At 37.4% G+C, this 15,593-nt stretch overlaps 1 protein-coding gene and 1 long non-coding RNA gene across 2 annotated transcripts; both read right to left on the bottom strand.

The window, feature by feature from the left end:
• Window positions 1-8,354: 8,354 nt before the first annotated feature.
• Window positions 8,355-15,086, bottom strand: LOC110680264 (transcription factor 4-like). The gene is made up of 3 exons (XM_021856079.1): window positions 14,906-15,086; window positions 10,276-10,391; window positions 8,355-9,725 (listed from the first exon to the last, which is right to left on the bottom strand). Exons 1-3 carry the CDS (start codon window positions 15,084-15,086, stop codon window positions 9,681-9,683), a joined length of 342 nt encoding a protein of 113 aa, XP_021711771.1. The 3' UTR covers window positions 8,355-9,680.
• A 40-nt stretch (window positions 15,087-15,126) lies between these two features.
• Window positions 15,127-15,508, bottom strand: LOC110680262. The gene is made up of 2 exons (XR_002502807.1): window positions 15,449-15,508; window positions 15,127-15,242 (listed from the first exon to the last, which is right to left on the bottom strand). It is a non-coding gene; the product is annotated as an uncharacterized LOC110680262 (long non-coding RNA).
• Window positions 15,509-15,593: the final 85 nt, after the last annotated feature.

The raw sequence follows: 15,593 nt of genomic DNA, 5'->3' as shown, positions 1-15,593 counted from the left end.
AAACGGCAGTGAAAATATGTTTGCTTTGAAAAGCTTTGAATTCAACTTTTCAACCACCAGTAATATAAAAGCTCTTAAACATAGTTGTAGGTACATTCTTGTTCAAACCTTGTAGAAGTGTGGTAGTAACCATTATTACCGACTAAGATTGAAATTCTCAATCACAAGTATTGTTCAACTTCTCAAGAAACAATTACTTCCTCGAGAAAAGTTTCTGAGAGCTGTTTTACTGATTGTTTAATAATTGTCTTGATGAAATTAAAACTATTATTCAAGCTTTATTCACCCAGAAATGGAGAATCTATTCAATAATAAACCATTTGATTAACGCAGTATTGTAATTGCTTATGCAATGACTTTACCTTGGCTATTAAACATTAATAACATTATAAATAGACACTACAATGTGTATTCAACAAGTAAACCACCAGTTATCCATCGATGATTCAGAAATGCTTGTTCAGCGTTTGTTTAACAGGGATTTATAACGAGTAATAATTAAATCGTGGAAGAATAGTTGAAGAAGTCCTTATTACTTATAATCACCGTCATTCCAAAAATAGCCTTTGTACAGTGTTAATTCAACATTATGTTTTGATAAGGTGATTATTGATCTGTTATTAAACTATAATATAACTGATAGCTTGAATAAGTCTTACGTTTGAGACCATTCACAAGCAATGTTCAACAAAGATGTTTACTTACACCGTAGGCAAGCAAAATACTTAGACAATGTTTAAACAACATATGTACGATAATTTGTTCGATTATCTTATTATATCTTTAAATACTGCTCTTTATCTGCTGTTCTATGTAACCTTGATTAAAGCAGTGGAGAAGCATGCACCTGTAAATCGCAAGGTCCTGAGTTCGAGTCTCGACATCCCAACAATGTTTGATTTAATAATGAAGTGCCAAATTCCTAGGCATCCAGATATGAGTATTTGATGAAGTGCGCAAATAACTACCAATGTTTTTGCTGTTTCCATTATAAAATAAATGTTGAAGAAACATTGAACAAACCTCTTTTTGTACGTTTAAACAATTAATTCTATAAATAAATATGATGTCCAATTCAGTTGAACAAAACGCTTAAACAGATTGTGTTCAGCATGTGCTGTTGTTGAACTAATGCTGAACAAAGTCTACTATTTTGTACACTTGTTACCATGAGTAATAATGGCATCTACAACTTTTCTTCGACAATTTAGAAATACAGTCAACTCTCCCTAACTCGATATTGAAGGGACCATCGAGTTAGGGAGGTTTTGAGTTACAGAACACAAAAGCAGTGCAACTGCGTTCCAAGAGACCATCGAGTTGGCCTTGAAAACCAACTTTTACTATGGTTCTCTAACTCGATATCGAGATACGGAATATCGAGTAAGGGAGAGTTAACCGTAACACGTTACGAAATCCTGTCAAACAAACGCCTAATAAGCATCTCTGGATATTCGCTGTACACCTGGTGGATAAAATGTTGAATAAAAATTATAAAGTCTACTTATAATGTTACTACTGTTTAACAGCCGAGGTAAGGTCATTGAATAAACATGTACTAAAATACGTTAATAAAATTGTTGTTGTTGAATAGATTCTCCATTTCTGGGCGAATAAGGCTTGAATAATAGTTTAATATTAACTAAGTCAATCATTAGGCAACTAACAGCTTGATAAAACAGTTCTGAGAAACTTTTCTTAAAGCAAAAATTGTTTCTTGGGGTGTGCTCTACAGAAAGATCAGCCGTACGGGATCCGTAGGAGGAGCTGCTGGCTGGTCGGAGCATGTACAAGCATCGGAGTCGGACCACTTGTACAGGGCTCGAGTTGAGGAGTAGCTTCGTGATCCTCCGAAATTAGAACCTCGACGAGCTTCGTGATCCGTTAGGAGGTAGAACCTGAACTTTGTGGTGGATAAGTAGTTGGAGCTTCGTGATCTTCGGAAGGTAGAACCCGAACGACCTATATGGTGGACGAGAAGGTAGAACCTGCAAGAGCTTTGTGAACCTGGACGAGGAGTTTGGCGACAGGAAGAGCAATCCGAATGACGACACTAAGGAGGAGTGTTGGGATTGTAGTGTCGCACCCGTAGGTAGAATATACGGGAATCGTCGGTGGTAGTATTTAGAGGTATGCTTAGTGGAAATGTTTGTATTGTAAATAACTGGATGAAATAAAAGGAACAGCAGTTGCTAGTTGAGTTATCAGTCAGTAGCTGTCTGCAGGAATGGACTAGCTTGTTTTCTTTGTGCTCAGTATAAGCTACCCTGGTATTGGAATTGTCTTCGTGTGCTTCCAACAAAATCCCCTAATACCAATGAAGAAATTTTCGGATAGATTGATAAGCCCTTGTGCAATTATTATGGAAAAATGGCACATTTATTTTATAACATAATATACACTGTGATTTTCATTTATCTGATTTTGTTTTGCTTTTTTTACTCTCTCACATGTTGTGGCATTTACAGTTTCGTTTCGTTTTCTCACATGATTCCTTCACCATTTCCAATCATTTTATACTAATTTTCATTGTTTGTTTTTGTTTATTTGCAATTTGTTGTAACACAGAAACTTGTTTTGTTTACGATAAATACCTCTGCTGATTTGCTTAATATTTTCGTTTGCTTTAGATTTATATAGAGATGATTTCGATCTTTTGGTATCTTTCGATAATTCTTAAAAGAGTTTGAGTGAAATATTTGCATGGTTGTTGGCTTATTTGCTACAATGATACTGATCAAGTTCCGTTCGCTTTTCTTACTTCGTTACATTAGATACGATATTACTTTCCATTGTTTGCTTTGATTTTTGCAAGTGTAATACTAGTAATGATTCCTCCCCAAAAGGTTAATGGCCGTTTTCTTCTGTCGGTTTGGTTTCAGTAGTAAAAAATTCAAACTACAGATCAGCGGTGCCGGGTTTGTTCTGGAGATTGGTGAACAATAAAACAAGGGAAAACTAATATAAAACAACACAGGAAATAAGTATCCGGATGAAAATTCACATTCTTTGTGCCCTTTCTGTTTCCCAAAAATTAAGTTTCTTTTGTGCACATCTTCTCTTGCCTAAGTAGCGATCAAAAAATCAAGGAGACGAAATAATTGTATCTCTGCAAGAAATATTTACTCTACTTTCACGTCCGCGAATATAAAACGTTATAAAATATATAGGTTTTTCCATAAAAATACTTTTTCCTCCTTGTTTGCCTAGCTTTCTTCTTGATGTCTTGCTCTTTCCTAGGCTTTCTCCGTTAAAATTATTTTAATAAAAATAAACGTTTGCAAAATGTATTTGAAACAAAAAAGAAATCTTTCATTTTTTCTTCACCTTTTTTATTTGTCCTCATCTTTTATACAATCAATAATACACTTTTTACTCTAGAACTCTGTCCGCTTTTTTCTGTGATTTATTGGCTTTATTAAAAATATTCACTTTTTAGCACGTTCTTGATTTGTTTTTCGTTTTTTCATGTTTGCATTTTTTGTATAAAAATAATAAAACTACCGATATAAAAATACAGCTAATAATAGCTTTTTAAAAAGGGAAACTAAAATAAAATTAAAAATAACTAATGATAAAATTTTTCTATAATCTTGCTGCTGCGTTGCTGTTACAGTATTTTGAAATAATATAACTTTTTTTCGTCCTGTGTGTGTGTTTGTGTATGTGTGTCATCTACTTACGAAACTAATTTAATAAAAAAAATATTAAGTAAGCTTCCCTTTCGTTTCTCTTCTTTGCGAAATTGATCACCCCGATCGAGTTTGCGAGCTGCACTGAGCGAAATCACCTCGTTTCGATGGAAAGAAAAACCGTCCCAAATTGGGTTTGAAATCTATCAGCGTTATAACAATAAATCTGGGTTTGTGATGCATTCTAATCAGCTAGCTACCGTGTTTCGAGAGAAGAGGAAAAGTTTTTCCTTCCATCGAAGGTGAGAGAACAAGTTCGCTGCATGAGGCCCGACCTAAGTGCGCACCAGTTTTCACTTCAGTGTTGTGTCGATTTCCTCTAGTGAACTTTTCTCCGGAGTGCGGATGAGCTACAGTTTTGCGCGCACGGCCTTTATAATTTAATATATATCACATAAAATCATTTCTCTCTTGGTATAATTTGGGAAATTTAAGAGGTTGTACTGCACTGTTCAGGAAAAGTTCATCTGGTTTTGTGCGCTAGTGTTGCGCTTTTGCTCGCTGCTAGAGCGAGAGAGAGTTAGAGAGAGAGAGTGAGACCTAGCCTCCTGTTTCCCGTGTGATCAGAACGATTGTAGTAGTCGTATATGGTAGTAGCGGAGAACGTAAACTAAACGCTAATGATATAAAACTTACAGCAAACGTTCAGCAGAGCACTAAATGTGATTTTTGTTTTACCAAACAGTAGAACGATAAGAACAGGTTAAGTAAACTGACTTTTGTTTCAGTGTTTGTATGGTACGGACAAAACACAGACACAGTTCCCGAGCGCTTGCGTTCAACGTTTCCGAGTCGTTTAACGGAAGTTAAGTAACGAGTTTAAGTAGACATGTTGGATTTTTAGAGGTCGGGCTTTTTAGATGAATTTGTCAGGCTAGAGGTTAGAGAGGGAGCGAGAGGCATACAAGACTAAGGTATGAAGTAACAAAGGGCAACTTAAAATGATTTTTTTTTTATCACAACTCGAACCTAACCCCGAAATTTTAGAAAATAGGCCTTTTCACGAGACATGTCAAATCATTTGGATAGGAAACGGTTCGACAGTTCTGCTATGGAAATGACAGGTCTGTGTATGATTTTTTTTTTCTAACATACGGGACTGTAATTTCCATAGAAGAGCTTCCAAATCAGCTGATAGAAAACTTTTCACGAAAAGGCCTATAAGCTTGTATTTTCTTTCCTTCTTATACACGAACTGTCATGATGACTTACTTTCTGTAAAAGTTTTCAAGGTTAGGTTTCATGGTACAATAAAAAATGGACTCTTGCGCGAATATCCTGTCGTTTTGATTACTACATTTGATTGTTTACAATTGGCTTTGTTGATTGATTGTTGTTAACGATGCGATATATTTTTCACTCTATAACGGCTGACAGAATAAAGTAAACAGAGCTATCATGCTTCTTATGACAGCCACATTTGGAATACTGTTGTTTATGGCTGTACTGATGTTATCACATCTATAACTCTGGTAACGAATTGGGCAACTGAGGTCAAAGTGTCATTATTAAAAAATAGTAGTTTACGATACAAGTTGCAGAATGATGACGACGAGTGCCTTAAAAATCGAGTTCTGCAACGAGTTAAGTACAACATTTTTTGCAATTTCGTAGAAGACCACTTGAGGGTATCAGAAATTATATCGGAATGCATTCATCATCATTTTACAATTTCTGAAAAATTATTTTGTTATGAACCCACAACAGTTACGTAATGAGAAAGCGTTGCGTAATGAATCATTACAGCACTGGTTTCAGTTGCGTAATGACTATTCCCGCACTGCATACTTCAGTGCAGGAAAGTAGGCCAATTCGTGACAGATTGGCGTGATGAAAAACAGCCTATTACGATGAGAAATTGCAAAAATGTATTTTTTGTCATTTCTCGTCGTAATAGGTTATTTTTCATCACGCCAATTTGCCATAAAATGGCCTACTTTCCTGTACTGAATTATATAGAGCGGTAATAGTCATTTTTCAATTTACCTCATCGTAATAGGCTGTTTTTCGTATCGCAAATATGTCATGAAACGGCTTACTTTCCCACACTGAATTATGGAGTGCGGTAATAGTCACTACGCAACTAAAATCAGTTGCGTAATGACTGAGACTGAGTAATGAGTTGCGTAATTGATAATTACATAACTATTCTCAGAATAATTTTAACTGCATCTCGGTAAGATTTCTGAAACCCTAAGGTGGTATTCTACGTAATTGCAAAAAATGTTGTACGCAACTCGTTGCAGAACTTGATTTTCACGTTTTAAAATAGTAGTTTACGAAACAAGTTGCAGAATGATGATTTTTACAGCACGAGTCGTAAATTTATCCTACGAGGCTTGCCGGGTAGGATAATTATGACGAGTTCTGCAACGAGTTACGTACAACATCTTTTGCAATTTCGTAGAAGACCACTTACATACATCAGTGCAGGAAAGTAGGCCGTTTCATGACAGATTGGCGTGATGAAAAACAGCCTATTTCGATGAGAAATTACAAAAAATGTTGTACGCAACTCGTTGCAGAACTCGATTTTTATGTTTTAAAAATCATCATTCTGCAACTTGTTTTGTGAACTACTATTTTGCAACTTCTCATCTAAATATGTTGTTTTCCATCACGTTAATCAATCGTTATATGGTCTATTTTCTTAACTGGTGTGAGTTGCGTAATGACTTATTACACAACGCTTTTCAGCAATAACTGTAATCTAATTTCTTTTAATTCCATTCTTCTTCTTGAAGTGGGAAAACATTACGCTGAGAAATTGCAAAAAAATGTTGCACGCGACTCGATGCAGAACTTGGATGTTTAAAACACCCGTCGTTATTATCCAAAAAGGCTAGTTTGATAGATGCACACCTTATGCTGCAAAATACAGTACTGACCCGATTTTATCAGCCCCCGATTTTGTCTGCCCACGATTTCGTCTACCCCCGATTTTGTCAGATTTTTGACCCGATTTTGTCAGCCTATTTTAAATTTGTCATATAATTGTTATCGTCATGTTTTACCACGTTTACATTAAAATTGATGATGATTTGATGTCATGCACGCATGGGAGTAGCCAGAGGGGGCAGTGGCAATGCCTTTTATTAAATGTTAAAAATCGATATCACCAATATAAGGGAGGGGGAGCCCCTGATAAAAAATCATTCTGCATCTTGTTAAATAAACTATTGCTAACTGCTGAACATCTCTGAAATTAAAATGGAACCAACTGGAAATTTAAGTAGGGTTATGTCACCTTGAAAATCGAGATACTTAATCGATTCAAAGTGATTCCAAGCCTACTTTGCACGGGATCACAGTGAAATGGATATCTGGTGGTGGGTGTGGAAGGTTAGACAGAGACAAACAGAAGTAACGCCATTCGGTAATTATGTGTCACAAAATCCAGCTTTTCACGAGCGCCAATGGCTGCTCCAATCAAGCTCGGGCAATAGGCCTTTTCATGTGACAGAGAAGGACGATGCATTAACATCGGTGGAGGAACGGTACAAACACGAGGTTGTCATTTCCATAAAAGAACTGTAGTCAAAGAGCATCCAGATCAGCGGACTTGGAACGTCTTGTGAAAAGGCCTAATAGTGAACGGACCAAACGTCAGATTGTTCGATCCCTTCCAGACAGTGAGCTAGATTGTGGCATCCATTAGTGCAAAAAGCTAGAACTAGATAAATATCGATTCTCGTGCTCTGGTTGTAAGATTCACTACAAATAGGCGTCGAAATGATTGCTTTAAGGGCATTAGTGTGATTTTTCGTAGGGTTGTGCTACCTTGACAGCAGTGAAGTTGATGCGATTCAAAGTGATTTCAAGCCTACAGTCACAGAAAAACAGACATAACACTGAAGAAATTTTTATTGACCACGATCATGTCAAATTTGGTATTGTTACCGTTGGAGAATAAGATCTCTTATCGGATTGCCGAGACTCGCGAACAGGCTCGGTGTGAATAAGTTCGCACCCGCCTGCTCGGAAGAACATATCGATAGGCATAGCAAAAAGTTCGTGATCATTTACTCGCGAGTAATCGAACAAGGTGTGAGTTATTATGAATTCTACCGACAAATCATCTGAATATCCATCAAATCGACAGTAAACTACCAGTTTGACTACCACTTTGTGAAAAACTGAAATCTCGAAGGAGAAATTAAGTCTATCAAGGTTTTTGGCTTATAAGAGAGTAATCTTTCGGATGGAAATTGGAAATTATTATCTAAGCAAATATTGCGGTAGTTGGACTAAAAATAAGCAATTTGTTCTTCAAAATCCAAAGTTCTTATTTCTGGATCAAGCAAAAACTTCTTCAGTACTTCCTTGACCAGTCTTACGATTCTTTCTGCTTTCGCTTGATTTTTCATAAATGTAACAAAATTGTCAGAGTTGATAGGTGGTCCTCCATCCGTAAACACATCATCTATCAAAAATCGTTAAAAGAACCTTCAAAACCTTTTTGCAGTCTGTTAGGGAGCTATTCAGATACCGAATAGGAAAAATATACAATGATCAGAAGTTTGGTGACAACCAACCGAACTAGACGTGTTCGTATTAAAGTCCTTTTAAGCCTGGAAATCATATTCCTCCCATTTTACCAGCTACTTCACCGTGTTGATTCCAATTGTCCGAACTATTCGTTATCTGGGTTTCCAGAGTTTCAGTTCCCTGAATCGATATTTTTGCTGAGTCCTAAAGGAAGAAGTTCAGAATGTGGCAAACCATAAGACAGAATACTAGAAGGCGGTATGCTTTTGTGGCCGGTGATGCATCTGAGTTCAAAAACACCAAAAGGCCGAAAGAAACAAAAGGCGGAAAATACTAGAAGGCAGAAAGTCCGGAAGAAAAGTTCGTCGTCAGCTGGCCATTTCACGGCACTGACCTCACAAACGCTGGAATGTGCGTCAACAACGTGTAACACGGAAATGAATTGTTGTGTAATTGACAACACATAATTTGTCAATACATGGACTGAAAGAAAACTGACTGTACGGAAAGTAAAAGTAGGTGAAGGGAGAATATTGTTGGAAAGACAATCAACGGATGGGTTATTCGTCCATCAAGCATCGAGGAGTTCTTTAAACCCTTCGTAAAAACTCATAAGGACTTTGGAACCTTGGGACTCGTTCCATGACAGGATCACTTAGGCATATACAGTAATTTGAGGAGATATTGATTTTGAAGAGACTGTATATCAATGACGAACTTTGATGTGTTTGAAACATTTGATTACATTGATAATTGAACATTCCAAGCAGATCAAAATTCCAGTATCTCATTCCATTTAGTCCATTATGTTTGGCAAACCTTATTCTTCTTTTTGGTTCACACGAGTTCACGAAAATAATCCCTATTCCCGTTAAAAAAAACGACACTGCTTAACCCCCAGTTGTCCAATTCGAAATTTTTTGAAAAAGTTGAAACTCCTACATGTGAAACACAGTCTGATCGATGTGATGTTATAATTCCTTCATTAACAATAAAAATAAGCTTCTCTAACTTTCAATACCTAGCACTCTCTAGTTGTTTTACTGAACTCATGACGAGGAAGGGTTCGCGGCGTATGTTTCTCCAATTCTAGTCTGTTCCCGATCTCCCCGATCAATTCCTTAACCTCCCGAATCGTTCGATCTACCTCTCCTCTAAAATCCGTTACTCGTTCCGATTGACAATACAGACAGCTACTTAAAAGGATAGCGCAATATTTCGTTCCCATTTCCAGATCAGTGTCACAAACCTTCCTCACATTCTGATCACCCATTCAATCACTCTTCCCGCTTACAACCACATCCACCAATCGGCACCCGTCCAGCACTCACACGATTCACCCACTACTGTTGATTTTGACACTGCTGCTGCTGTTGCTTCTTCTACTGCTGAAGAAGCTGCGGTGGCTGCGGCTGTTGCAACGGTTCCCGCTGCTCTAGTATATGTACATGTATGCTGCTTGCAGTGTTATCTTCGAATAAGGTTATTAAAGTTATTATGCTATTGTGGTGGCCCGGGGTTGTGGGGAAGATTTGGCGGCGGGCCCTGCACTCACACGCACACAAACGCGGAACCGGATTAGATCAACGGGAGACACGGAATTGTTCATGTTCATTGTTGGTTGTAGTTGTAGGTTGTTGGTGGTGGTCGTAGTGATAGTTGGGATGGTTGAAATGCATACACACAATTGATATCATTGATCACGGTTTTGGGTTGAACCAATAGCCAGTTGTTGTCGGAGTGGTTGTTGTTGTTGTTGTGTGGGTGGTATTCAGAGGGTCGCACGCATTACACACAGATAGCAGATTGATTGTTTGTTGGTTTGGAAGAAATTAGAGAAGAAAAAGAGTGCAATTTTAGCTCGTGCTGTTTTACTAGGGGTATAGGTTGTATCATCATACACGCTCGATCATTTGGCGTACGATAACTTTCGATTGTTTCGCTCACATACATCAGCCGAATTAAGCGGGTATGGGTTTGAATTTTGAAGTACCGATTGCGATTTTGTTCATTATTTTTTGCTAGTTATAGATGCCACGGCACGACACGCGCGTTCTCAGTGCTCTCACTCTCGTTCTTGCTTGAGGTTACTTACGGGTAGTGAGGGGTACGGCGTTTGGTGTAGTATGTGAGGGGGCAGTTTGGGGCCGTCTTCGGCTTTTTCCTCCTCTCGCCGCTTTAAGCAGGCGGCTTTTGGGTTCAGATTGCGTTCTGTGGAAGAAAGTTTGAAATTAGTGTCTGGAATACAATGTGAATTATTCCAATGTTCCTAGAACTAGCAATTAAGATATTGAATATAAAACCATAAAGATGATAAGTGTGTTCCAGTTCGAATTTGGCAACATACCAACAATTTTCATGTTGCCTAAAACGTACCGTGCCAAAATCGAACGAGCACTGTATAAAATCATATACACTAAGAAAAATCTGCACGTCAAGGTCGTGTGTTTTACTTATAAGATTGCACAATAAGGAAAAACCACTTGGGGGTCATGCACATATTACGTCACGCTCCAAGGGGGGGTGAAGCCAAGCGTGACAAGCCCTTACAAATTTTCGAAGGACTCATACAAAAAAAAACGTGACAAAAAAGGGGGGGGGGAGGTGTCAAAAAAAATCGAAATTAGCGTGACATAATTTGTTGTACCATCCCTTGACTTGAGTGTGGTAGCCATATGAAATCCATCATTGACTTCACGGATAATAACCAGAGCCGTAGCGATACTTCATGCGCCCTTGGCGAACCTCCAATTGTACGACCCTGGATAAATTCAAAACTCTATGGCTACATTATAAGAATTCATCCACAAATCCTCCAGAGGATTATGATTAAACCTAAGAATTAACTTAAATTTAGAAGACATTAAACTGTTGGTGGAACTTCTGCAAGAGGCTATATTATTGTTTAGGAAACAGTATGAATATTAATGAATATTCTTAAAATGTTTTTTTCTACATATATTTATGATAAACTGCTGATATGATCAGAAACAACATCCCTTGTTTGAAGGATCAGGAAGGTTCCATTTAACGAGAAGGAAATTCTTCAAAACATGTTGAATTATTATGTTTGTGAAATATCTAAGACTGTTCGTCCAAAACTTTAAAAAATTAATTACCATTTGATCCTTTACAATACAATTCTCAGCAAAAAATAATTTCATAAAAAGAGGCCTTTAGTCATTCTCAAATAATTAATATTTGTATTACAAGTTTCTTAAAAAACATCCAATTGGGTCCTAAAATGCTTAATGGAAAATCTTGTTTTTTTATATTAATGACACGAAAGAGGCTTATTACTGCAATTATTTTTAGCAATTTTTCCCGCTCAAATAACGGCTATATCATATTAAAACTTTATTTTAAAAATTGGGACCATAAATGAACCTTGACACTTGTGATCATGTTTGACGTTCTCTTAATCGACAAAACACACCACAGGGCTTTCAGTTTTAACACCGGGGTTGTTCCTATCTGACATTTTGGAAGGGACACGGAAAGCAAAATATACCCAAAATTTAAGTTTAAGCCAAGGAATGTGACAAAATCTGAAAAAATGTTTTTTGGGCTTAAACAAACGAAAAACATCAAAAAATTGAGTAAACATGTGTTTTTAGCCTAAACTTAAGCGTTTGGCACTAAAATTGGTACAGGGCTTTAGGACTCTATTATAGCATAAGTAAATTTATCAAAGTAGTTGAAAGGGTTAGTTAAAAATAATTAGTTGCGTTATGAATATGTTTCAAGAAGAATGAAAGGGGAATTTGTTTGTTTGTTGTCTTTCAAAATAGTTAAAAAAACACAAACATTTTTGAGAATTCTGATCACGATTTTGTGAGAAGTGTCTCAAGGGTTCCATCAGAATCTTCATTAAGATTTTTGATAATTATGTGTAGCACTTATGAGTATGCCAACCAAATTTTCAAAGAATATTGTTCAGAATTATTTCCACCTTTTTTTTTCAAAATGACACCAAGGATTATGTGAAAATCCTGGCCAAGATTTCCTACACCTCGATCACATGTAAATCCTATGTGAAATTCTATGGAAACCTGTTAAAGATCCGATCATAAACCTGCCAAAGGTATTGTGAGAATCCTATTTTAGGTTAGAATTATGTTAGATTACTATTAAAAAGTTTAGAACAGCTATATCCAATATACTTTGAAATTTTGGCTCAGAATTCTGTTTGAAACGTTTCTAAGATAGTATTAAATTAGTACCCCTAGATTCTATAAAAAAAAATATTTATCGGGATTTTGTTGGAATGTATCCTGGAACTGAATCAAGCTGTTGTTTGACAAATTTAGCTGTAATGCTGCAACTTTTCTTCCAGTTTAATTGAAAATGAACAAAAAAGCAATAAACTTATAGTTTGTTGTATTTTCTATTTAGTAAAACAGGCGTAAGAAAATGTCCAATGATTGTTTTAACGATAATTCCAAGCTTTTCTCTTAGGAATCTTCAATTTACTATCCTTCTATGTATTTATTTTCTGAGAAGCTTTTATCAAAAAATTTTAAAAGCGATTCAGGCATTACCTACAATTTATACCATTATGTCTACGTATATCTGTGAAATTGTGAAAAGGCGCCCTTACTTGATATGTTTTCTTTAAAGTTTTTCCAAATGCGTCTCTCATTTTGGCGCCCCCTGAAGGCTAGCGCCCCTTGGCGGGGGCCAACCTGGCCAACCGCACGCTACGGCACGATAATAACATGATCAACATTAGGTTGTCATGTGAAACAACCATGAATGCCTAAATATTAAATCATGAAAACCATCTCATTTGCTTATTGAATTCGAATTGTAGTGGCTTTCGGTAGTCATGTGTGATAGAACATTAATGTCATGAGACTGAAAGAATAAATTTGATAGAAGAACTCTTGCTCCCCAAAATATGGATTCGAGGCTCCTCTGCTTGTCGAAAGCTCACTTGAATGTTTTTTTTTTTTTTCAACAGTGAGTCAGCAACAAGCGGGGAGCCGCAAATCCATAATTTGGGAAGCCCGGGAAGACACATATTTCATTTTATTCGAAGCTGAAAGCTAGGAAATCTGTTAGTGGGAATCCGATTTTTCTCTAACACCATACATCATATGGAATGCTGGAAGTAATGCATTTTATTTACAGAAACTAGAAGTACTCTTCACCTTCACTCGGACATCTTCACTAATAAGCGGTTTCTTCACCACCGCTTAGGCCTTAAACCTGGTTTTAATCGTATGGGTAAACGTGGTTTACGCTTAAGCGAAGGTGAAGAAATCGGCCCTAAGAGAAAGAAAATCGAATCCGCAAATTTCCCTCTAACACTTTCAGCTTCAGAATTTGCTTCTTCCTTTTGGAACATGATGACTGTCGTTCGACACGAGGTCCGACTGCAATTCAGTTCGCTATGGGTTGATCACTAACAATTTAGAAATTTGGAACACGAAAATCGACAGCAAGCTTCATCGATTTCAATCGGCCAACTTGAACATAATGATCATGACACAAGATAGCCATAAATTAAACACACTGAATCCGTGTTGGGTGATGATCTATGCACCCATAGGTTGACGCACACGAATTTGAAAAGGAAAGTTTTAGGAACATATGTGGGAAAACTATGGAATTCATGTTGTCGCTTGATTAATCAGTCCATGGAGCCAAAACTAAAGAATTGAATGTGTAGCACACACGAAGTTTGTAAGAAAATCACAGCAAATCGATATAGACGTTTATGAATCGATCCATAATTTTAAACACACGGATCGAACGTGTGGATTTTTATCAGTATACAGAGCGGTTGCTTTTAATGAAAAGTGAACGTTTCTGATATTTAATTCATTTGAATGTTTCTACATCTTGAATTACAGTCAGTAACAAAGTTCGTAGGTTACTCGCGGAAGTTTCTTTTCTACAAAATAAAGGGTGATCTCGACCGTAAGCAATTAAATGCCTGCGTCAAAAAATTACTATGTCAAACAAGGCTGAAGGCACCCCTCCGTCGGTGCACGGACGGCTACAAAATCATCGTTCCGTCAATCAAGCACATCCGTGCGATGGCGGATCGTACCTGGGGATGAAGAACATCCAATTATTCTTCACCTTCACCTACGACATCGAGGCCGACAAGCCTTCCAAAGCGATTCCTTCGCGGTCTCGATTATTGAGAGTGCAATTTACGTCCAGTGTATGTAATTTTTCACTATTTGATATGCCCCTCGGTATGCAGACAATTGCTGCCAACCTAAATTTGGGTAAGCCCTGTTACGATCAATCAAAACTCGTTAGTTCAGTGCCTTCAGCAACGGGAATAGAGTGCCCTTAATGAGAAGGTAAGTTTTACATGATAAATCAAATAAATGTTCAATAGGAACCTCATGAACATTATTCAGGTGAACCTTATCATGCGAAGGGTGCTTCAGCAGTGCTTAGTAGAAGATTTACGGAAAGAAAATATAGATATGGGAACAATTTAAGAGCCCTGGGTAAATAATGGTAGGGTTCTTGGCTGCCCTTCAAAAATTGTATAGTTCTATACAATGGCAGTCAGTTCAAACCTAGAACAGAAAATACTTGGCGAAACAGTGACACAAAATTTGTCCCAATTACAGAATTTATCTCTAGAGACATCATGGCGATCTGTTTACTGGGAGAACGCTACGGGCATACGAATGAAATAATCTCATGAACATTCGAATTCGAAGTATACTCCGCCACTTATCTTCTCCGAAACTTACCCCGAACTTGCTGTTCGAGCGTCATGATCACCTCCACGGCCATGTTCAGTATGCCGAGTTTGGTTTGTGGTTTGTCGGACTTTAGATGCGACATGCACATGCGGCCCAGTTCTTTCAGTGCTTCGTTGAATATCCCGGATACGTATTCTAGAATGAAATTTGAAAACTTTGTTAGAACCATCACTCAATTTGTGCCCCCAATAATAGCAATATTCAAACCTTTTCGCGGGCATTGTTGGCCTGTCTTCGTTCCTTCTCCTTTCGATCCTTCGTCAGGGGATCGATATCATCGTCGTCGTCGTCATCGTCAGCACTGGAACAACTACGTGAATTTTTACTTTAGTGGCAAACACAAATCAGGATAAACAACGCCAACCAAACAGAAGATTGATTCGAAATGAAAAGAAAACGCAAGAAATCGAAAAACAATACATTACTGGATGTAACTTAGGAAAATACTATAACTATATCAAACACAGATAATCTAAATCAAATTAATCAAATGCATGAGTATGGCTGAGAATAAATTACAACATCACTCACTATTTACGCTGCCGCTTGGCACCCTTGGTGGAACCTGGTACGGAACTGCTGGGTTTGGTTATCTGAATCTGGCGGTTCTTTGGCGTTTCTCTGCAATACAAGAGTGAGACACGTCAGTAAACTTCAACTCAACTGCCACAACCAC

The sequence above is a fragment of the Aedes aegypti genome, unplaced genomic scaffold (genome assembly GCF_002204515.2).
Source record: "Aedes aegypti strain LVP_AGWG unplaced genomic scaffold, AaegL5.0 Primary Assembly AGWG_AaegL5_hic_scaff_1129_PBJ_arrow, whole genome shotgun sequence".
In the NCBI taxonomy this organism is placed as follows: Eukaryota; Metazoa; Arthropoda; class Insecta; order Diptera; family Culicidae; genus Aedes; species Aedes aegypti.
This window is presented reverse-complemented; position numbering and strand designations above follow the sequence as displayed.